Source organism: Electrona antarctica, assembly GCF_951216825.1.
Source record: "Electrona antarctica genome assembly, chromosome: 18".
Lineage (NCBI taxonomy): Eukaryota > Metazoa > Chordata > Actinopteri > Myctophiformes > Myctophidae > Electrona > Electrona antarctica.
Window position 1 is genome coordinate 38,857,289 of NC_136799.1, and position 25,020 is coordinate 38,882,308.

General features: G+C 45.2%; 1 protein-coding gene across 2 annotated transcripts in view; it reads left to right on the forward strand.

Annotated features, from left to right (window-relative positions):
- LOC306942195 (MAM domain-containing glycosylphosphatidylinositol anchor protein 2-like) overlaps positions 1-25,020 on the forward strand; it is a 77,525-nt gene that overhangs the window by 44,848 nt on the left and 7,657 nt on the right. For both annotated transcript variants that reach the window (XM_079527960.1, XM_079527961.1), the window contains exons 10-18: positions 2,108-2,213; positions 2,785-2,948; positions 11,940-12,088; positions 14,692-14,884; positions 18,239-18,259; positions 18,757-18,912; positions 20,055-20,225; positions 24,356-24,486; positions 24,868-24,967. In XM_079527960.1, coding sequence (XP_079384086.1) covers positions 2,108-2,213; positions 2,785-2,948; positions 11,940-12,088; positions 14,692-14,884; positions 18,239-18,259; positions 18,757-18,912; positions 20,055-20,225; positions 24,356-24,486; positions 24,868-24,967 — 1,191 coding nt within the window. The remainder of the gene's footprint in view (positions 1-2,107; positions 2,214-2,784; positions 2,949-11,939; positions 12,089-14,691; positions 14,885-18,238; positions 18,260-18,756; positions 18,913-20,054; positions 20,226-24,355; positions 24,487-24,867; positions 24,968-25,020) is intronic.

Here is a 25,020-nt window from a genome sequence, read left to right on the forward strand (position 1 = left end):
TTATTAATCAGAAATGTAAACAGCATGTGGTACAGTCAGACATTAAAGCTAAAGTCCCGGGGACTTGTTTTCATTGTGGTCCTATGTATTCAGTTCATCAATTTAGCATAAGAAAACCACACTCGTTGGAAGTGAGGGGCACCTGGTAATGTTCTTTTAAGGTGCTCTAAACAAACAAATTCAAAGTCCATAGACTTGGCTGTGCCATATGACGTATAAGTGCTCTAAACAGACATTAAAAAGTCCATAGACTTGGCTGCTATATGAGTCATATACAGTTGGGTGCCACCGATATTGTCCCTTATCATTTGACCCATTTAGGCCTGACCTCAATTTTTTTTTAAATCCTTTTAAATCCTCCAGTTTTCTGAAATAAATATTTTCACGATTTTTCAAAAATAGCAGACCTACAAGCTCGTAGTGGCGTGCTATGAGCTTGTAGATCTGCTATTTTTCAATAGCTAAATTATAAAAAAAAAAAAAAAAGCCAGACGTTGGAGGGGCTAGCGGCCCTCAAAAATAACACAATGACAGATGTCATGAACACATAAGAACACTACATTATTATGTATACAAAGGAGAGAAAAAGGAAACCTCTTTTATATGGGAATTTGCACCTACATTCCCTTGTGGTCTCCTGATGGATGATCAACGTTTTGAAAGTGCTTCATATCCTTTCATGGGATGCCGTCGTGGCATTCCACATTATGGTGGCAAAGTAGTAGAATGAGACAGACAGACAGACAGACAGACAGACAGACAGACAGACAGACAGACAGACACAGACAAGTAGAGAGGGAGTGATAGGGAGTGAGGGAGAGAGCAAGAGTGACAGGGGAGGTGGAGAGAGAGAGAGAGGGATGGAGAGAGGGAAAGAGGGAGCTTATATTTCACCCATAAAGCAATAACCCTGCCAATGGTGGTTGGGTTACCCAGACCTGAACACGTTGATCAAACGCATCGCTCGGTTTTACTGCTTGTCTTCAATATTTACAAAAAATGTCAAATGTAACCCTGACTCCTACAATGAGTCAAGGCTCTCTCCTTTCTACTGCTTCCAGCTGGAGGAGGTACAGCAGCTTTGATGGATTATTTATTTATGTTGTCAGACCGGTTTGCAAACATTTGTTGTGCAGAAACATTTACTGCTTATTTATCATTTTGTTGCTGTGTCGGGCGGAAACCTCCTATATCTCTAACTTTTTGCGTTTTTTCGTAAATGAACGCCCCTACTTGATCACACTACAGCGCCACACACAAGTAACAGTAGCAGATCCACAAGCTCCAAATGCGGCGCGAAGCATCATTTGAAAACTTGTGACATGGGACAGAGTATATCTACATTGATGCTTTTACTTGTGAGTACTTTTTCACACCACTGCTGAATAGATGCCCAGACCCACCTGTTGAGAGTCCTGAGAAGAGAAGACAGAGAACACCTCCCTCCCCTGCCGGCTTCACACCCAACAACATGGCCAATAGTTTACTGTCAGGGGGGGAGGGGACTTAACCTGACTCCGCCAGATGGGGCAGCAGAGAGTACACTGGGCATACACAGTGCTGCCTTGATCCCGCCTCTAGCTGCCGCTGATTGGCCAGGCCGTTTTGTGGCCGGGCATCAAGTCTGCCTGAGAGTTCCCAGATGGGAGCAGGAGGGGGAACCCAGTGTACTCTCTGCTGCCCCATCTGGCGGAGTCAGGTTAGGGGGGACTGTCCCTGCTGAACAATCCCGCTGGGATTCCCTCTGGGAACCAACCACGGGATGGAGTTGGCTGAAAACACAGCCGGGGGAGATCTTAGGCTCTGATGTGACTCTGTTCCCAGGATGCTTGGAACAAAATCTGTGCCAACGTTGATGATACACACTGGACTGGAGTTCGCAACTCCCTATAGGGCAGAGCCTCTAGTCTTTCAAAGATACACAGTTATTATGTTAACATCATAATACGTGCTGAGTTCCTTTCTTTCTCCCAATTTAGTGATTATGTCGTCAATAAATTCCTCCCCACACATTTTTGTGTTGCCAGTGCTGTTGGCTCATTGGCTCATGCTTGAAGTTACTTCTCACTTCATATGTTTAATGACAGTCCTCTCCTCTCCTCTGCAGTCCCTCCAACAGTAGAGCCGGCCTACACTGAGATTCGTCAGGGTTTGGGTCGAGCCTTCAGCCTCAACTGTCGCCTGCTGAGTGCACACCCAGCCAGGATCCTCCGGTATTCTATTCTATTCTATTCTATTCTATTCTATTCTATTCTGTTTGATTTACAGTTGGAGGCCATCGATATTGTCTTTTTCTTTTTGCTGAGGTTTGCGTGATCTGCGCAAAAGGACAGTTAACCCATTTTGGGCGGGAACCCCTTTTGGTGTTTTAAACATTATAATTTAGCTATTGAAAAATAGCAGATCTACAAGCTCATAGCGCGCCACTGGCGCGCTACGAGCTTTGTAGGTCTGCTATTTTTGAAAAATCGTGAAAATATTTATTTCAGAAAACTGGAGGATTTAGAAGGATTTTTTAAAATGTTGAGGTCAGGCCTAAATGGGTCAAATGATAAGGGACAATATCGGTGGCACCCAACTGTATGTTGCATGACCCCCTCCTGTGTTCTCCGGAGCTCTCTCATTTCCCGGTATTGGACAAAATGGTTCCATCTGGTGCACTCTCAGAGTTATGGACGGTCCTTGAAATAAAAACAAAGTTTGAGAACCACTGGTATAGACTTCCCTTGGATCAGATGAAATAATAACGTGTCCTGTGTGTGTGCGTGCGTGTGTGCGTGTCAGGTACGAGTGGAAGCTGGGCAGCCGCCTGCTTACGGTGGGTCAGATGAACGAGCGGGATGAGACGGACTACCAGAACAGAGCTCTGAACAGGGAGGGCTACGGAGAGTACACCTGTGACATCACCAACGAGGCGGGGGCGGGCCGGTGCACCTTCCTCGTTACGGGTGAGTCTCAGGGACGTGCAGAGTACGTTAGAGCAGTGCTTGGTTCACAAACTTTTCAGGTTGTGACCCATAAGAGAGGTTAGACGTTTGCCCGGCACCAAAACTAGTGAAAATATATAGTAGATCTATATGCTTGTAGTAGATCGGCTACTTTCACTACGTCTTAAACATTTGTTTTCTAATTTATGGAATTTATTTTTTATTTCTCCCTGAAATTACTGAAAATGTTTTATTTTCAATTTTGGGGGGGGCGGGGGGGTGTCTTTTGTAAATGTTTAATTCAAATTTTAAAACAAAATGTAGGAAACACAAAATAAAGTTACCCGTGAAAATGTGTCCGTGACCCACAAATGGGTTGATGTGGTGAGTCTGATGGAGGGGGAGAAATGTTTGAATAATAATGATTTCGTTTTTTTTTTTAAACACAATTCTTCTCTTCTGGAAGGTCTCTGACACAAAATAAAATGTGATGTGGGTCTGTGGCCATAACATATACATACAGTATCACTTTGGGGGTCCTTGGCACCAAAAGGTATGAGAACAACTGATTTAGAAGGCATTTGTGCCCCACCCAATGCACCCATCTGACCACTTAACCCGGCAGCCAATCGGTTGCTGCATGTGTTAAGTGGTGTCAGATGAGAAGATTTCCAAGTGGCCCTTGATCCAGAAAAGATTAGGAACTGCTGCCATGATTTATTCTCTGCTATGCTTTCTAAGTCGCTCTGGATAAGAGTCTTTTAAATTCAACCCCAGAGCAGAAACTCAAAGCGTAGGAACATTACAGTAGTCCGACCTGGATTGAATAAAGGGATAAGGTTCCCAGCAACAGCAGAGTAGGAGAGAGAGAGAGTGACTATAGTAAATGTTCTTCAAGTGGAAGAAGGTTGTTTTAAATTACCCTGACGAAGGCTTGTATAGCCGAAACGTGTTGGTCTATTTTAATGATCTTTGCCATGCCGTTACAATAAAGGCTTTTTTCACTTGACTGGAACAGAGTGCCTTGGACCTCTTTTAATTTGTTCATGTTTGAACCCTCGCCAACGAGCACCTGTTTTCAGTTCACAACTGCAAGGACGACGGCAGCGCTTCTTTCCTCTATTCGTCGTTTTAAATGACTTTGAAACAAGCGAGGGACTTAAATGAGCAGACCTTTTTGCACACCGTCAGAAAGACAGGTGCATGTAGAAGAAAGGACACTATCTTCTTCCTCCTCCATTATGAACAGGAACACGGTCTCGAGTCGGTAAACAGAGACTATCTTAAACATGCAGGCTTATACGATAACCCCAATGAAGCTCTGAAATGTCGTCTGTGTTCCCAATAAATATATGTTTTATGGAGTCCTTTCTTCTGCAGCAGTGGGCGTGATGGAACTGGCACATCGAGGGGGAGAGAATTTATGAAGTGTCTCCGGGGATGCAATGAGCCGCACATTCGTCTTGATTTCAGTCAGGTCAAATCCCCATAATGCTGGAATCCGTGACTTTCCTTAGTGAACAACATGTTATTTTGACATCTGTATGTCAGAGCAGTGGCTCTCAAACCACTTGGCAGTGGTTCTCAAAGTGGGGCACTCGATGGGGTTCCAGGGGGTATAGCATCACATTTTATTTTTTAATATTGAGTGATGCAGTCACTCCAAGAAACAGAAATGTCTGGCCCTATGTATATATATATATATGTCCCTATGTTTAGGGTATGTGTGTCCCTATGTTTAGGGTACCAACAGGTGCCAAAGTGGCGCTGTTGAGCTAGAAACAGAGAGAGAGAGAGTGTTGCACGCTAATTACAATGTGGAGTGTGCGTGCATGCGAGAGAGAGAGAGAGAGAGAGAGAGAGAGAGAGAGAGAGAGAGAGAGAGAGAGAGAGAGAGAGAGAGAGAGAGAGAGAGAGAGAGAGAGAGAGAGAGAGAGAGAGAGAGGGAGAGGGAGAGAGAGGGAGAGGGAGAGGGAGAGAGCTCAGTGGCCTTGTGGTTAGAGTGTCCGCCCTGAAATTGAGATGTTGAGGGATCGATCCCCCGGCCGGTCATATCAAAATGGGACCCAGTGCCTCCCTGCTTGGCACTCAGCATCAAGGCTTGGATTGGGGGGGTAAGTCCCTGTGAAATTCCAGTGTCATGTCCAGGTGGTTCTTGTCCAGTCACTCATGGCTGGGAGACGTACTTGTACATGACGGCTCCTGCTCTATAGGCCATATGGCTACTTGAAGGCTACTTACTTTGGCTGTCACAACATTTGGCTGTCACAACATTTGGCTGTCACAACATTTTCATATGGGAGGTCCTTGCCCCGAAGAAGTTTGGTAACCACTGTGGTAGAGTGTGTTAATGATATAAACAACACAACTGCCGTGGTTGTGTTTGTAAAGTGTGCCTGCAGCCGTAAGGCTGTGTTGTTATTGCTGCTGTCCATTCTGATACCGGTTTGTAATGTGCATTGCTGGCGCACCAACAGGCTTACAGTGAAGTCGTACCTGTTCAGAATTCAGATCATCTCCATAGCTGACTGATCATCTCCATAGGTCAGTGAACAAGTCCAGGCCCATGAGATTGGCTCCGTGACGATCGGTAGAGCTTGTAGATTGGCAATTTTTTTACGTGTATAAATCAGCCAAAATACATTTTGTCGACTAAATCAACTGTAGATTTTGTTGACTAAAAACTAGAATGGAATTTTATTCAAAAGACTAGGAATTTTCTGTACAACTTGTTAGTTATCAGCCAAGTGCGCCAGTTTAACCCTGGAGTTGCCCTACACAATTCAAACCTTCCTGTCCAAGATCTATTCCTTCACTTTTTTACAAAGAACCTTTCTGTCGTTGACCATCGTGTGTAAAACATCTGTTTTGGGCTTTTAAAATATCAGCAATTATTTTAGCCATCTAAAACGTCAATCCAAAACTTCAATCAAGGAAAAGTACAACTGAAACATGATCAGGTCTTTATCTCCTCTGTGTTGATGTAACAGTCATCGTAGTGCCACCATGAGTCCTCTCTCTCAGATTGCCTGGCTGTGGATTTGCACATGAACATTCATTCCATCCTGCACAGCACGCAAAAAAGAGGATTATAGAACAATCTTCATTCCCTCACGAACCTCTTAATATCACTCTCTTTGATTTCCTGTCTGTCTGTCTGTATGTCGACTGTCTGTCTCTCGATTGCTGTTAAGACCTGTGGCGATTCTACAAATTCCTTCTAAATCAGTAGTTCTTTTTCATGCCATGGACCCCCCAAATGATATGTATTTGGCCGTGGACAGACCCCCTCTGAGAAATGTGACAGGGAAAATAAAATACAAAACTTGTCCACGCTTTGTCCAACAATTTTCAAAAAATAGCAAATGTACAAGCTCGCAGCGAGACACAAAGTGATGCAGTGATGAGTGAAATTAGTCTGTGACCCACAAATGGGTCCCGACCCACTGTTTGGGAAACGGTTGCTCTAGGCTACTGTATGCCTCTCTTTGTTCCTCTGTCTATCTCACTCACACTTTCCCTCCCTTCCTCTGTACTACACTACCTCCCTCTCTCCCTCTCTCTCTTTCTCTCTCCCTCTCTCTCTCTCTCTCTCTCTCTCCTCCTCTCTCTCTGTCTCTCTCCCCTTTGTTCTGATCTGTCAGTAAAAATTCCAGTATGTAGCTGAGAAGACAAACCCACATTCCCCGCTTTACTGTCCTGTTGCCTGAGCATCTTTGTCTGCCCGTGGAAATGCCCTGCTGCAATTGGCATGCTTAGCACCTATAATCCCTCCCCTCCTTATCCTCAGCCATTCATTGGTGAGCTCCATTTTCTTTTGGCTGTCATTTGAATCATTGTTTGGGCTCTGCCGTGTGAAAGGACGCTTCACTGCTATAAGCATCACAGTGGAGGGTGGAGGGTGCCCCACCTGGGGTCTGTCCCGTAAGGAGGTCCAGGATCCAGCTACACAGCGCACTGTTGAGTCCTGTGTTTCTGGTGGTTCCATTCGTACACTCTCAGGGCCCTATTTTCGTCAATGCTGAACCCCTTATCCCTGAACTTCTTTGCCTTTTTTTACTATTTTGAAAAACATTTTTGAATAGTTCAAATAGCCTACAAGCTCACAACGTGTTGATGTAGATCGGCTAGTTGAACAATTTTAAAATGTTTTTCAAAATAGTAAAAAAAGGCAAAGTCGTTTAGGGATAAATAAGGGGTAATGTTCCAGAGATAGAGTAGACAATGGTATCAAATGGGAGTCTGGGGTCTAATGCATATCAAAGGGGTGTCCTTGAAATTCAAAAGTTTGAGAACCACTGATGTAGTGGGTTTACTGTGTTTGGCAGTGAGGAGGTGACTGGTCTAGTATAGGCGGTATTGTTTAGGCAAGAGAGGTTTTGTTTTCTTTGGGACTGGACCAGGGAGAGGTTGAAGACAGCTAGTCGTCAGTCTGAGCGTGAATTCAAGCCAATTTACAATTTAGGCATTTAGCAGACGCTTATCCAAAGCGACATCTTACAATTTAGGAACTGGGACATTTGAAGGTTCCCAACTCATGGCACGTTCAAGATATTTTGGTCATGGACTCGGAAAGAGAAAACCATTTCTTTTTTTATATACTTGGAAATCAAGTAGCTTTAGAGGATTAACATAATTACCAAGCTATTAGTCGACAATAATGAAGAATTTCAACAGCAAAGAGCTTTTGGGATGAGTCATCGTTAAACTGCGATTTGTCCTACTAGCAGTTTGGCAGTCTGCAGAGCAGGACGAAGACAGACTGATCTTTCAATAAGAAAGCTGTCTATAAGTACAAATGTTTTCATGCTGAAAGGAGACATACTAAACCTACATGACAGTGGAAGATGGAGGTTTCATCCTCGGCTTGTAGACAGAGAAGCTGCTTGAGTAGCAGACAAACATGGTGGTACATCAGGTAGAAAGTCAACCGCAAGTGTTGACAGCGCCAAAGAACATGTCGAGTGTCATGTCCCCGGAGCGGGGAGTGCCTTTTTATCGGTCACCGAGGCGAACAGGAAGGGACAAGGCCGGGGTGAGCGTTAACCCATTCTGAACGAGAACCCCTTTTGGTGTTTTAAGAATTATGTTATACTTTAGCTATTGTATTGAAAAATAGCAGATCTACAAGCTCATAGCACGGCACCGAGTGCCGCGCTACAAGCTTGTAGATCTGCTATTTTTGAAAAATCATGAAAATGTGGAAAATATTTGCTTCTGCGGGGAGGTCCCTCGAACAACATATTTTCAGATGGGGCTCCGCAGCCAAATACAGATAATTCTGGGGGTCCTTGACATGAATAAGGTTGAGAAACTGTCAGGATTTAGAAGCCTTTTTTTAGAATCGTCCTCAGGTCTAAATGGGTTAACCCATTTAGGACGGGAACGCCTTTTGGGGTAGTTGTTGCTATGTACAGTAGCCTATATAGCAACATCATTTGTTGGTCATTTTTGAATAAATATTTGAAGTTTCTTTGAAAACGTGGGTTTTAGTTTGCCCCTGATCGCAGGGGTGTCGAAGGGTGTTTCATCTACCTCGTGGGGCCGGACCCCAAAGGGGTTGTCCTGACTGAAATGAAGAAATGGTGAAAATAGCCGCTCTATAAGCGCGCCGCGCGCTTGTAGATCTACTATTTTCACTCATTTGGATCCCGGTCAAACATCTAATCTTTATTTTGGGTCTCGACCTGAAACGTTTGGGTACGACTGCTGTATCATACTGTATGCATCCACCACCAGTACTGAATGTACTGTGTGTTTGGCCTCTCCCGTCCATAAGTACATTAAATCACATTTAAGCACATGACTAGACTAGTAAACAGTCATGAATGACACGCACCGCCACCATGAAAACACAACCATGCAGACACACATGCTGTACTGAATCAGTGTTTGAACGTCTCGTAGAAACGGGACTCTCAGTTCTGCCGGCATGGTCTGTGCTGGATGGAGGCATCATAGAAATGTAACGTCTCTGTCGGGCGGAAACCTCAGGTGGATGATCGGACTGCATATCGTTGCGGTCGGGCAGAAACCTCTTATCTTCAAACCTCGATTTTGAATGCCGAAACGTGAAGGTTTTGGAAACGTAAAGGTTTTGGAAACGTAAAGGTTTTGGACATATTTATGTCCAAATCCTTTACATTTCGGCATTCAAAATCGAGGTTTGAAGATGAGAGGTTTCTGCCCGACCGCAACGATATGCAGTCTGATCATCCACCTGACCCCCAGCGCTTCACAAGATGTCCTCTTTCATGTAGAATCAAACACAACTGCACATTTACCCTCAGAGTTCAGTACAGCACATTCTGTCACTCTCCCCCCCCCCCCCCCCCCCTCTCTCTCTCTCTCTCTCTCTCTCTCTCTCTGTCTCTCTCTCCTCTCTCTCTCTCTCTCTGTCTCTCTCTCCATCTCTCTCTCTCTCCATCTCTCTCTCTCTCCATCTCTCTCTCTCTGTCTGTCTGTCTCTCTCTCTCTCTCTCTCTCTCTCTCTCTCTCTCTGTCTCTCTCTCTCTCTCTCTCTCTCTCTCCATCTCTCTCACTCCCTCCCTCTCTCTCCTGTTTCGTGTTAAGAGCAGTGGTTATGTGTCATCAGCCATCAGCAGCAAGCTTTCATCTTTGTGTGTGGTTGAGAATGTGATGAATAGTGGTTAGCGCTTTCACGCATGCACTCGCACGCACGCACGCACGCACGCACGCACGCACACACACACACACACACACACACACACACACACACACACACACACACACACACACACACACACACACACACACACACACACACACACAATTCAATTCTTTTTTGGCATGATACACACGTTTACATTGCCAAAGCCAGCACACACACACACACACACACACACACACACACACACACACACACACACACACACACACACACACACGCATTCTGATGTGTCCTTGACAAGGTCATCGCAAACTTGTAGATCTGCTCTGTTGCACCATCGTGCGAGGGAGTTTAAATGATTCATGACATGCAGGTGATCCGTCCCATCTCTCTGGTGCAGGGTTTCTCAAAGTGACCCCCACGGGGGTCCTTGAGGGGGTTCCAAGGTGTCCCCAAGGTAGAGTGGTTTATATAGCAATCACAATCAGTTTATCCACTGTACTGTATATACAGTTGGAGGCCATCGATATTGTCCTTTTCTTTTTGCTGAGGTTTGCGTGATCTGCGCAAAAGGACAGTTAACCCATTTTGGGCGGGAACCCCTTTTGGTGTTTTAAACATGTTATAATTTAGCTATTGAAAAATAGCAGATCTACAAGCTCATAGCGCGCCACCGAGTGGCGCGCTACGAGCTTGTAGGTCTGCTATTTTTGAAAAATCGTGAAAATATTTATTTCAGAAAACTGGAGGATTTATAAGGATTTTTTTAAATTTTGAGGGCAGGCCTAAATGGGTCAAATGATAAGGGACAATATCGGTGGCACCCAACTGTATATACAGTACATTGGCTATTTGTCCTTGAGATTTACTTTTAACATTTTAGCAACACAAATCTTGTACGGGGGAGTCCTAGGCTTTCAGGTTTTTCCTAGGCACACAACATTTTCAGATGGGAGGTCCGCGGCCAAATATATATCAGTTTGGGGGTCTTTCCTTGGCAGTGGTGGAAAGTACATTTACTTAAGTACTGTGCTTAACCCATTCTGACCTGAGATCAGATTCTAAAAATGTCTTCTACATCCTGACAGTTTTCTGAAAAAGCTATGTTTCTATGTCAGTCGATTTTTCAAAAATAGCAGATCTACAAGCTCGTAGCGCGCCACTCGGTGGCACGCTATGAGCTTGTAGATCTGCTATTTTTCAATAGCTAAAGCATAACATAATGCTAACACCAAAAGGGGTTCCCGCCCAAAATGGGTTAAGTACAATTTTGTACTTTACTTGAGTAATTCCACTTTCCAATATTTTTACTTCTACTCCATCTCGGATCCAAATGTTGTACTTTTTACTCCACTACATTTATATGAAAACCTTAGTTACTACTTACTTTGTAGATTTGGATTATTACAAAACATAGGCCTACATTAACCACTTCAATACCAGTTTCCACTGTTTTAGAAAATGTTTGAATATATATACGAAAATATTCCAACATGGAAACGATCATGACGATTATGCAAAGTGATTGTGATTATCTCAAATAATTGCGTTTAGGGGATTATGTAATAATTGTGACAGGCCTAATACCTGTCAGGCTTTTACCAGCCATGTCCTCGAACCTCCATCCACTAAGATGTTTTACAATCCTGTAAACCTGACGTACATGCAGCTTCTCAAAACTCTGACACAAACACACACACACACACACACACACACACACACACACACACACACACACACACACACACACACACACACACACACACACACACACACACACACACACACACACACACACACACACACACTGTATACTGTCACAGCGGTCTACGTGGCTTTTCTAATCCTAATCTAAAGGATTAACAGGAGACATTTACATTTATAATGCCGCCCATTCTCTGTCCTTGTCTCCTATACTTCGTCACTGTCGGGCAGAAACCTCTTATCTCCATATTGTAACTTTTCAAATGTTTTTTTCTTTTTAAATGAAAGGTGGTGCCAAGCGACACGTTTTGAGCTTGTATAGTTCTGCTGTCTTTTGATGCTTTTGAGTTTGTATCCTAAAATGTAACAGTTTTGGACATATGAGGTTTCCACCCGACAGAGACGACTTGTCTCCTCTTTGCTTCTCTCCTTTCCTTTCCTTTCCTTTCCTCCTCTACTCATCTCCTCTCCTCCCTTCCTTCCTCTCCTCTCCAGAGGGTGCCCAGCAGAAGTAGTTAACGCAGCATCGCGATCATTTTAACCACTTAATCGATTTATATGTTGGCGATTCAAAAATAGCAGATCTGCAAGCTCACAGCGTGTCTGTGTGTGTGTGTGTGTGTGTGTGTGTGTGTGCGCGTGTGCGTGTGCGTGCGTGTGCGCGTGCGTGCGTGCAGGGAAGGCGTATCCCCCAGAGTTCTACTACGACACGTCCAGTGCCGTGTGGCAGAACCGTCCCAGAGTGTACGGCTTCACCCTGCAGTGGACCCAGATGAACCCTGACGCTGTGGACCGCATCCTGGCCTACCGGCTGGGCATCAGACAGGTGACACTGACAACACACACAGGGGGGGGCAGAGCAGCTCGCAATTCATTTTCAATGGGAGTCACTGGGTTTCACAGAGCAGCACTGCTCCATGGGGGGGAGGAGGGCAGAACACAGGGGGGGGGGGGGGGGGGGGGGGGTCCACTGGCGTTGTCGCCTCACAGCTAGAAGGTCCTGGGTTCGATTCCCGCTGGGGCCGCTGTGGGTGCTTGGGGCGCGTTCTCTCCTCCGCGTCATCAGCACCCATACCCTATAGGTGGGGTTGGCAAAAGAGCCTTTCTGTGTGGAGTTTGCATGTTCTCCCCGTGTCCCCTAGAGTAGGTACCCTCACAAAAACATGCGGTAATCCTGGTCTCTATACTGCCTCCTCCTGGCCATCCTGATGGATTGGAATGGAACTGGTTGGAATAACGTGTTCCTTCCACGCGCTACGTCACACCGGGGAAACAGCCCCCTGTCAGGTGAAAAGACGGGGCTTGCAGGTCAGTCCGTTGCTCTCCCCAGGTTGGCAGAGGGAGTGTAGAGTATGTTGATACAATATAACTTATACAATTGGGGTGGTTGTATTTGGTCTCCATGCTCTTCTATTGAGACGAGACATATAGATCTTGGCAAACACAAATTTTGACCTGGTCAAGATGGTCAAGATTCAATTTATCCCTGGCAGGCAGGCTCTATTAGCTCTAGTAGTAGAGTGTAGGAGAGACAGACAGTAGGACAGCGTAAAGGGAGACAGTGTAGGAGAGACAGACAGTAGGAAAGCTTAAAGGGAGACAGTGTAGGAGAGACAGACAGTAGGACAGCGTAAAGGGAGACAGTGTAGGAGAGACAGACAGACAGTAGGAAAGCTTAAAGGGAGACAGTGTAGGAGAGACAGACAGACAGTAGGAAAGCTTAAAAGGAGACAGTGTAGGAGAGACAGACAGTAGGACAGCGTAAAGGGAGACAGTGTAGGAGAGACAGACAGACAGTAGGAAAGCTTAAAGGGAGACAGTGTAGGAGAGACAGACAGTAGGAAAGCTTAAAGGGAGACAGTGTAGGAGAGACAGGCAGTAGGAAAGCTTAAAGGGAGACAGTGTAGGAGAGACAGACAATAGGAAAGCTTAAAGGGAGACAGTGTAGGAGAGACAGACAGTAGGAAAGCTTAAAGGGAGACAGTGTAGGAGAGACAGACAATAGGAAAGCTTAAAGGGAGACAGTGTAGGAGAGACAGACAGTAGGACAGCTTAAAGGGAGACAGTGTAGGAGAGACAGACAATAGGAAAGCTTAAAGGGAGACAGTGTAGGAGAGACAGACAGTAGGACAGCTTAAAGGGAGACAGTGTAGGAGAGACAGACAGTAGGAAAGCTTAAAGGGAGACAGTGTAGGAGAGACAATATAGGACAGCTGAGAGGCAGACAGCGTAGGAGAGACAGACTGACGGACAGACACTCCTGGTGGGTTCCTAATTATCTCACACAGAGTGATTTATCTCTTTATAAGGCTGTCTAAGTCACTCAAAGTCAAAACCTCTTTAGCTTTAAAAGTACAGTCACAAAGTACAGAGATAGATAGAAGATGGATGGATGGAGAGAGAGAATGAGAGGGAGAGTTGCTGAAAAAATTGTGACCGTGAAAGATTGAAGAATGGTGGAATAGACAGTTAGACACAATGTAGCGGCTTCAGATGTTATCACATCATTTAATCTCCGTCATCAACCTGTATCAACAGCCTGCAATGCAGCCAGTATGGACATTTCCACATACTGACCTTGTCAGCCATTGTCCGACGTGGGGTTGGTCGCGTTGTCCCACTATTTACTAACCGTAACCCTAAATCTAATCCTAACTCTAACCCTAACCCTAACCCATATTAATCGGCCACGCAAGTCCCCTAACCTCGTATCAGTCTTAACCGGCCATGTAAGTCAGTTTCACTATGTTTTCGCTTCGCCGGCAGTAATTTCACTGTGGAATTGTCCATATACTGCCTGCATTGCATGGTCCAGATAAGAACATACTGGTGATTATCGGTCGATAACATACAGTATACAGTATAAAAAATCACACCTGTGTGAACTGAGTGGTGTAAGGTCTTATATAGACTGATCAGCTGTGGTCTGACGTAATGTCTGACGTAATTAAATCACACCCGTGTGAACTGGGTGACCATAGCAACCATGCTCATTTTTTGGTACGAACAGACAGACAGACAGACAGACAAACTAACAAAGCCAGTTGTAGGAGTGGTTTACACCACTCAAAAAGTGAAATTAAAGTAATGACATGAATAATTGAGCAGACAAAATTAGAACTGGGAAAAATGAGCCCACCTGAAAATGTATTTTCTGTTTATTAACTAATTTACTGCTAGCATTGATTCAGTCTGTAGTCCCTTTACTGCCTCCGGATGCAGCGAGGACTTTGATTTTGAGGACCCTCAAAATTCACCCCAAAGCCCTGTGTCTCACATGAAGATACCAAAGCCCTGTGTCTCACATGAAGATACCAAAGCCCTGTGTCTCACAGCCCTCACAGACACAGACACATGAAGATACCGGTAGGTTGGAAACGCGTAAAGTCGTCCTATAATGTGATTTTGTGTGTGCGCGTGTCTTTCCAGATTGGAAAGACACCAGATTCTCGTTGGTGGGAGCAGGAGATTCCCGTGGGCGTGGACAGACAGATGGGCAGAGGACAGCTGTTGACCTACAACCTGACGGAGCTGATCAAGCCGGAGTCTTACCTGATCCGACTCACACCCATCAGCCGTTACGGGGAGGGAGACTGCACCGAGCGCACCGTCACCTACAGTGGTACGCAGCTCCGTCCATCAGAGTTGATGATGACCATGGAACGTCTCAATTTGGACGGTGGTATGGTGCCATGACTTGCGCAGAGAAGTTTGGATTTCAGTGAGGGAGATTTGCGCAGCATCGACCTCACTCTCTCGACCAGTCCCATCTTGTACCCAGTGGCGAGACGTAGTCTAGACGACTGGAGGTGGTCCTGGTTGCTGCAGTGGATGGTCCGAAGACCTTTAGGTGGAATTTCCTCAACCAGGGGTTCCACGTATACCCAGACTCAGACATGCTGAGTTTTCTGGGTTAGTTAACCGCCGCCCAGGTTTCGGCGTTTGCAGCTGTTGACTGTACCGACTCACCAGGGATTTTGAGCCTGGTGTGCGCCTACGGTAGCGTGGCGTGGTGGCCAGGTATAATAATAATAATAATAATAGCTTGAATGTATATAGCGCCTTTCATGAACCCAAGGACGCTTTACAAAATGTACCAACAACAATCAACAACTATATTCCATAAGCCTTAGGGCAGTATTATGCGTGTCTTAAGTACCAGGTCTTATTACTTAACTTAAGACCTGGAGGCGTGGTCAATGCCATTTGGCTATTCTGAGTGGCCAAGCAGCATTGACCACGCCTCCAGGTCTTAAGTTAAGTCATAAGACCTGGTACTTAAGACACGCATAATACTGCCCTCTAAGTGTCTTTTCAAGGCAGCCTTAAAAGAGTCCAGTGTTGGAGCATGGCGAATCTCTATTGGGAGAGAGTTCCACAGGGTGGGGGGGCTGCCACACTGAACGCTCTGTCCCCGAAGGTTCGCTTGACTGCCTTGGGGACAGAGAGGAGGTCCAAGTTTGTGGACCGCAGGTTCCGTGTCACGGGAGGTTTATGGAGGAGGCCTGAGAGGTACTGTGGAGGAGGAGTTTATAATTGATACGGAACTTGACAGGAAGCCAGAGCAGTTGTTTGAGGGTGGGGGTGATGTGCTGCCAAGGCTTGGTGCGGGTGTGAACTCTGGCAGCTGAGTTTTGGACACATAGAAAGGCCACACACAGCTAGCCGGTCAGACACACTCGCAGCTCCGTTACACACACACACACACACACACACACACACACACACAGACACACAGGCACACACACACACACACAGACAGGGCAGAAACCTCTTATTATCACGTGCTGCAACCATCTTATCTATATTAAATACACACGTGTACGTACGTGTGTACGTATACGTCTGTAATCCACGTAACTCGAAAACCGTTCGTCCCCCCGACTTCAAATTTGAGACACGCGTTCGACACACAAACAGGGAGTGCAGTGCCCGGTGTCGAGTCCGTCAGATAGCCGGCTGTCCAGAACCAGCACAAAAGCTTCTGCCCGGGCTCTGGACTTGATCACCCATATATCTCCATATATATTGGAGCTGGCCTGTTCTGAAATCACAATGATTGTTCTGACATCACAATGATTGTTCTGACATCTGCATAGACTCCATATTTGGGCATGCCTGTTAAAGAACTCCATATATGGGCATAAAAGGGACACATAATAACTGGGTGGGGCGTCCATTTTCCAACTTGCATCGCTCCAAGTAGGCCAGTGCCCAAAAGGCACTGCTCTAGTTTATTTGGCAGACCAGCTAAAAGAGTGTGTCAGTAGTCTTACCTACTGGTGATAAAAGCATGCATCAGCCTTTCAGTGTCGCCCGGGTCCAAATCGACGACCTCGGAGAGGTCGCCACCAGGTATTCCTAAACCTTAATTGAACTTAACCCCAGTAAAACTATGCCTAAACATAACATTATGAACTTAACCTCAGTAAAACGACTGTATGCCTAAACATAACCTTATTCATAAACTTAACCCCAGTAAAACTATACCTGAACAAAACATTATTCATAAACTTAACCCCAGTAAAACTATACCTGAACAAAACATTATTCCTAAACTTAACCCCAGTAAAACTGTGCCTGAACAAAACATTATTCCTAAATTTAACCCCAGTAAAAGTTGTAAAACTATGCCTAAACATAACATTATTCATAAACTTAACCCCAGTAAAACTATACCTGAACAAAACATTATTCATAAACTTAACCCCAGTAAAACTGTGCCTGAACAAAACATTATTCCTAAATTTAACCCCAGTAAAAGTTGTAAAACTATGCCTAACCCTAAACATAACATTATTCCTAACCTTAACTTAAGTAAAACAAATACAAGAATCGCAGGAGGTCCGTGGGGAAAAGAATTGGGGCAAGTGTGTTTTGGGGCAAGTGTTCCAGTTCCAACTGTAGTCTGAGAGCAGTGGAACGGCAACGAGTGAGGAAAATGAAGGAGTGCATGGTGTTACCGCTTAAATACTCTGGGCCACTTTATTATGAATGGAAGTGTGTTGATGAGGTGAGAAGAGTGCATCACAAGTCTAGTGAGATCGACTTCAGTTGACTGCCTGAAATAACTTGCAAGCATGGTTCCATTTTATAGTGCTGACGTGGAAATCCTTTGCGAATGATTTATGGACTCCAGTCTAGTGTTCTAGCGGAATTGAAACTCTCAAAATATCTCAAGTTCCAATATTAAAAAGAATAATGGAAGGTGTTATTTACAGCACTGTAAAAGTCACATAACATAGCCTACATTCACCAACAAGGCACCCATGGCTCACTGACTGGCGCTTTCCCCAGGCCCCCAGAGCACCTGGGAAACGCTGAAGCCGCCCTACCTTACTGGCCAAAGCTGGAACTGCAGGCGGGCGAAGTACATGCACGAACAAAAGAGCGTGCAGCTGGGGTTTAACACAAAGTGCTCGTTCATGAATGGATTCATGCAGGCGCGTTTATGGAGGTTAACACTTCCGCTTTTAGGCACCAAATTGTGGTCCCAAATCAGTAGTAGAGCATTCTTCCGGGTGTTTCAAACGCCAGTGAGCAACGTCCATTGAAATTAATAGCTGGGGGCGGGTTAGTCCGCCCTCTATAGATTATATTATAACTCTATGGCTTTGCCCCGGCAGTCAACTCATAAATAATTGGTCTAAAGTCAAACAACAAACAATTAAGTTCTCTATTGAGCTTGTTTTCCGTAGTCGTAAAAATAAAGGCTGTCTCTTACTTCTGCCAGCTGTGACCTTAGACAGGATCCTCCTCACATGCCAGGCATATCTAAGCAGATAACTAGATTATTATTAGTCCTGTTTCTCAGTTTGGGGCTGATCAATGCTAATGCAATATGATTATATAATGCCGCTTCATCATGACTACACTTATGAACACTGGACTAATGCCATGTCTTTTTCATCATCACTTCATCATCACTGCACATAGACACACTGGACTAATGCCATTTATTTTCCTGTCTCTGCAGCTCCCATCAATCCACACCTCAGTGAGTAACTATCTCTTTGTTAGCACCCTACCACAGACAGACATACAGACAGACAGACAGACAGACAGACAGACAGACAGACAGACAGACAGACAGACAGACAGACAGACAGACCTTTCTAACCATCCATGTAATGTGAAGAAGTCTGTCAGCATTGCTTCAGAAATGAGTCAATGACAAACAGAGATTATGGACATTCTTATGATGTAATATGACGTATTCTTATTTAATACTGTATTTTATGTTTTATGAAATATATGAAGGATGAATGACTTTACTTTATTAGTGGTCCATAAACTCTGAAATTCTATGAAATACTTAATAACCCTATGTTACAGACATGAATGTCTGTCTAAGCCTTGTAAACCTGTCTCTGTCTGTCTGTCTGTCTGTCTGTCTGTCTGTCTGTCTGTCTGTCTGTCTGTCTGTCTGTCTGTCTGTCTGTCTGTCTGTCTGTCTGTCTGTCTGTCTGTCTGTCTGTCTGTCTGTCCGTCCAGGAGAGTTCCAGTGTGGCTTTGAAGACGAGGCCGTGTGTCTGTTCTCTCAGGACAAAACGGACAGCTTTGATTGGACGAGACACAGCGCGGCCACGCGCAACACCAAGTACACCCCCAACACCGGACCGAGCAGCGACCGGACTGGCTCCAAACAGGGTCAGGAGTTCTGAACACACACACGCACGCACGCACACACAGCCGCACACACACACGCACGCACACACACACGTGTGCACACGCACAAACACACACACGCATACAGTACACACATGCGTGCGTGCGTGCGTGCGTGCGTGCGTGCGTGCGTGCGTGCGTGCGTGCGTGTGTGTACGTGTGTGCTCATACTCAGTGAGATTAATGAGGTTTGAAGGGAGATCAACAATGTGTCAGAAAACTCTTAGCCCAAGGGCACAGAGAGAGAGAGATGGGACGAGTGTCTTTGAGCTTCTGCCTGTGAGTCCTTTCTCTTCGTGTGTGTGTGTGTGTGTGTGTGTGTGTGTGTGTGTGTGTGTGTGTGTGTGTGTGTGTGTGTGTGTGTGTGTGTGTGTGTGTGTGTGTGTGTGTGTGTGTGTGTGTGTGTGAGTGCAGTCCATGCTGTACCAGCATGATGTTAATGTGGTTCATATCATATAGAAAACCACTCTACATCCCACTCTATAAACCACACCCCCCCCCCCACACACACACACACACACACACACACACACACACTACTGGTCAATAAATGTTTAAGAAATTACTCTGGGACGTAGGTTTAAGCTATGTCCCTCCCACAAATTACGCACGCACGCACGCACGCACGCACGCACGCACGCACGCACGCACGCACGCACGCACGCACGCACGCACACACACACTCAGTGTCTATATGTAGACTGGGCCTCCGGTTTAAAAACCTGCCTCCTCTACTGCTCTTTTACGTTGTCTTTAACCTGTGTTGATCTGTCCGTGCGTGCGTGCGTGCGTGCGTGCGTGCGTGCGTGCGTGCGTGCGTGCGTGCGTGCGTGCGTGGGTGGGATGCAGCCTGGGGGTTGAACTGCTAAAATGTGTTTGTGCCGAGGTTTATTTTATGCCTACACTGCAGACTGTAGCTGCTGTCATGCACTGACTCTCCTCTCCTCTCCTCTCCTCTCCTCTCCTCTCCTCTCCTCTCCTCTCCTCTCCTCTCCTCTCCTCTCCTCTCCTCTCCTCTCCTCTCCTCTCCTCTCCTCTCCTCTCCTCTCCTCTCCTCTCCTCTCCTCTCCTCTCCTCTCCTCTCCTCTCCCCTCCCCTCTCCTCTCCTCTCCTCTCCTCTCCAGGGTTCTACATGTACATTGAAACATCTCGTCCTCGGTTGGAGGGGGACAAGGCCAGGCTGCTGACCCCGACCTTCAATGTGGGGTCAAAGGTCACGCACGGTTCAACCACTGTGAGCGCTAACCCCACGTACTGCTTCTCCTTCTACTACCACATGTATGGAAAACATATAGGTGAGTACTGCAATACTACTACTACCTATAATACGCATAATACCACTATGATTAGGGTTTTGTGAGAGAGAAGATGTTTGGTTTCAAATAAAATATTTAAAAATATTTAGTCAGGCGGCACAGTCGGTAGTGCTGTCGCCTCACAGCTAGAAGGTCCTGGGTTCGATTCCCGCTGGGGACGCTGTGGGTGCTGGGGGCGTGTTCCCTCCTCCGCATCATCAGTGCCCATCACAGCTTCAAAATTAATTTAATCATGATTAATCACCATTCGAACTATGTCCAAAACATGACATATTTTCCTGTATATTGTTGTGGAAATGTTAATATAAATGACAGAAAGCGGATATAAATTTGTTTTTTAATGTTTTTTGTTTTCTAATGCATTTATATATGATGTGAGCATTTGTAGGCTACACTTTGAGTTAAATTAACACTGGCTTTTGGCCATGTAGACTGGGGTCCCCCTTGAGGAAGTCACTAATGTTGCTCTGGAGAGGGTCTGGAAGTCTGGAACACTCTGGTGGAGCTGTTGCCCCGCGACCCGACCACAGATAAGCGGTTGAAGATGGATGGATGGATGGAGACTGGGGTCCCAGTCCAGAGATAAAAATCATAATGAAATCGCCTAGGCTACTTTCTATCAATTTCATTTGGGGGTCTTTGAAATTAAAATGGCTGAGAATCAATGGGTTAAACTGTAGACTATAGTTAATTCACAAAATACAATAACATGGCACCATTTTTGAAACAGGGCTTGGTTTAGAAAAGCCTATATTTTGCGCTAAAGTAATATATTGAATAACATATAAATGTAGGTTTTAAGGCTAGACTGGCATTGTAGAGAAGTGGACTATAGTGAGAGACGAGATTGTCTCTCCTTCATTGCGGGACTGCAGTAGCCTGGCGCGGCCAGACTCATAGCGAGGGTTCACTGATGTTTCCTCCAAGAATCTTCAGTGAATCCCCGTTATGAGGCTGGCCAAGCCAGGCTAGGACTGCAGGACTCTGGAGATAGTTAGTCGTGAATGATCAGCTTCAGTCAGTGTTTTGGTTCGTACCTGGAGTTGTGCAATATCTGTGCTGTGCACAGGAGAACTGTCTTTATATCCATGGTCGTTTTCAGTTGCTTTCCATGTGCGACACAAAAGTACCATGTGTTTGTTTTGGTAATACTGCAGGCGCAGCCAATAGCCATGCTGATTCACGTAATCGCGTTGGACAAAACGAAACCAGGCGGACCAACGTTAATGGCTTAATGCACATAGGACCCGCATTTTCAAACTGTCCACAAGTTGCGACGGACCCGAAGGTACTATAAAATGTTGTGAGGGATTCTTGCAGCGCGCTGCGTCTGAGCCCGATAGCTACACAGCACTAGTAGTGTGCGTGTGTGCAACTGTGCATGCGTGCGGAGGAGGAAGACTGGAGGAGGCGTGTGTGTGCGTGTCGTGTGTGACTGTGTGTAGCCTAATGAATGATGATCCAAAGGGGCTTTGCTAGGCACTGTAGGCAGACAAAGTAACGCAACAGAGTTACAGAATCAAACCACTTGGCAACCCATTGAACCCAACTACAATACACAAGCTACAGTGTATCTCTCTGGTGTTGTTCAATCATGATTGTGCGCGACACAGTGACAGATTTGTTATGCACTGGACGTTCCTGAGCCGCGCACTCGGGCGCACGTTAGGTGCTTATACTCTAAGGTTAGGGGGAACACTGCACATGCGTTAATTGCGTTAAATATTTTAACGCAATTAATTAACGCCGTTAACGCGTTATTTTTGACAGCCTTAATATATATATATATATATATATATATATATATATATATATATATATATTATATATGAAGTCCTTCCTTCACTGGGGAGGGATTCTGGGAGATAGGTGGATTATTGCTTCTTCAGTCTAATGATCATTATAACAATGTGGCAGAAAATATTTAAAAAGAAGGGAAAAGGTTATATTCGTGGAAAATCTAATTATGGTGGAATTGTTGATGCGGAGTCATTAAAATGTATGTTGACAAGACATGGCACATTCTATTCTAGAAAATAAAATGATGGCACTTAATTTAAAAAAGGGTACAGACCTGTGTCAATTTCTAAAGTTGTCACTTGAGTGACGACGTTTTTTGAGCTTGTACTTCGGCTATTTTCACAATATTAATCTGTGGAACCGAATAAACTAAATGTAATGCCTCAACTCCTACAAATCCAAGTGCTTGTCATCAGGGTGGGATTATTTTGGTGGGTCACGGACTGAAAGGTCTGGGAACCCTTGCAGTACGTTATCTCTGCTTTGCCTATAAGGCAGGGGGTTATAAGGTTTTCGCCCATGTCTGCGATCTTTCAAAGTAACTCATTTTCAGAATATTTCTTCAAATCAGTCAACGACAAATTCTTATTTTGGTTACGGAGCTAGAGGAGAAACTGTCAGGCTAAAGTGATACTGTAAAACGTGATGGTTTGCCCTGGGAGAGCTTTGTGAGCGGCTTGGAACTCGAAAATGAGTCCCTCCTCGCCAACGGCGCGGAGTACTTGGAAAATCTGTCTCACAGGTTTAACGTACAAGTCACAAATATCCCGGAGGAGGTGGTATTAAAGGACGCTGTAAAATTTATGTCAGAGGGTTTTTTTTTGCATCAGTGCTTTGCCAGGTTTAATTTAGGTTATTATTATTATTCCTTGATGGTATTTTGGTGCCTGGGAATAAAGCAATACCTTGGGCATGAAGACACATTTATTTTATGATGGAACTATTTTGAAAGACATTTTATTTCACTTTAAATCCAACTGGAACATTAAGGGGTATGCAGATGGTTCTGTGAAATGTGAACAAATACAACCCAGATAGAAACCGTTTTTCTGTTTCTTTTTAAGATTTATATCTGTTTCTCTTTTGTGTTATTTCGGTGCCTTGGATCAATGCAGGCCCCTGAGCGTGAAGACTACAGACACTGGTTTTGTGATTGAACTATTTCGATCGACATACAGAGAGACATTAGTTTCATTTTCCCCTTGGATAGTGTACTCCTCTGCATGCGTTATGTGATGTCCCCCCACTGGTGAAGCATGTTGTTGTTATTTTATTTGTCATTTTGATTTTGAATGCCTCTGAATGTAACAAAAAAGACCTGGGGGGAGAAAGAAAATAAAAACAATAATGCATCCTCTCTGACTGGTGACTGTGTTTAACACAATTAAGGCCTTGGACGTGTATAAACGTCTTTAGTTTTTTTTTGTTTTTATATAAAACAAAAATAAAAAAAATCGGTTCTTTTGGATTTTTTGGCCTCTCCTTCTACACCGTACTCCTTGCTGTTTCGCGCGCTGCCGTTCACTTCCTTGTTTACGTCTCAGAAAGAATGGCTCATATCTCCTAATCTGATCTAGGGAACTCTCCATGGTTTTGACCCGATGGGCAATATTCTGTCTTCATTTCTGACTTCAGCATGCCTCTCGTTTGGAATATTATCGCTTCTAGAGAGACTTTAGCGTGACCAGCACGAGGTAAGAATGGAATTGAAGATTATGTCTCCCGGTTTTGGGGGGGAACGGAAGCCCCACGGAAAAGGTGGGGCTTTTCAGAGTAAAATCTCCCATATCTGCTGCCTGGCACTCTAGCGCTTATATTTTGAAAGACGCTGGCGGCATCAGAGAGGCTTATTGTCGGTATCAGCCAGAGTCTATCCCTGTTTCAATGCGCTGGCTAGACCTCTGGGAGATGGAATGCTGAGGTGGAGCGCAACACCTACCATCAGCTCCCAGTACTTACCGCACAACATCAAGCCATGCTACTCATACGCTGAGTTGGCGGTGCCCGGGATCGAAGGCGAGTGCTCTATCAACTGAGCTATTTCATCTCACCATATGTGTATGTGTTTATATTTAATCTCACTAGGTGTGTATGTGTTTATATTTAATCTCACCAGGTGTACTGTGTATGTGTTTGTTTAATCTCACCAGGTGTGTATGTGCTTCTAATTCATCTCACCAGGTGTACTGTGTATGTGTTTGTTTAATCTCACCAGGTGTGTATGTGCTTCTAATTCATCTCACCAGGTGTACTGTGTATGTGTTTGTTTAATCTCACCAGGTGTGTATGTGTTTGTTTAATCTCACCAGGTGCTCTGAATGTGCTTCTGCGTCAGAAAGCTCAGACTGTGGCTGACACGTCGGTGTGGAGCCTGTCTGGGAACCAAGGAGACAGGTGGAGACAGACCAAGATCAACATCCACCCGACCTCCGCCTTCCAGGTACTGAAACCCACCCAGCAGGACATATTTACATTTTATTTTTTGGTAAATTAATGTCCTACTTATGCTCTACTCCCTACTGCACAGCCAAGCATAACATGACTTGTCTTGGTTCTACTGGAGCTCTTCTCCACTAGTACCTCCCCAACATTTGAGTCTAGTTTTTGAGGGCCGCTAGCCCCCTCCTATGCCCAGCCACAAACATTGGCTTGTGATTGGCTGATCACCCCATAGCGATGATTTGATTGGTTGAGCACGGAATTCGATGAATGATGATAAGAGCGCCCTTCACTTCACACGGGTGGGATTTTTATTTGTTGATGAAATTGTTGATATATTTAGTCATAGTTTTGACTTGTGTGTGTGTGTGTGTGTGTGTAGGTGGTCCTGGAGGGGGTCCGTGGCTCGGGCATCGAGGGGGACATCGCCATCGATGACGTGACCATCGAAGAGGGCGTGTGCAAAAACCCTCCGTCCAACAGTGAGTGCAGGACTCATTCAGACCCGAGGCCCATTCTAACAGCCTCATTCAGA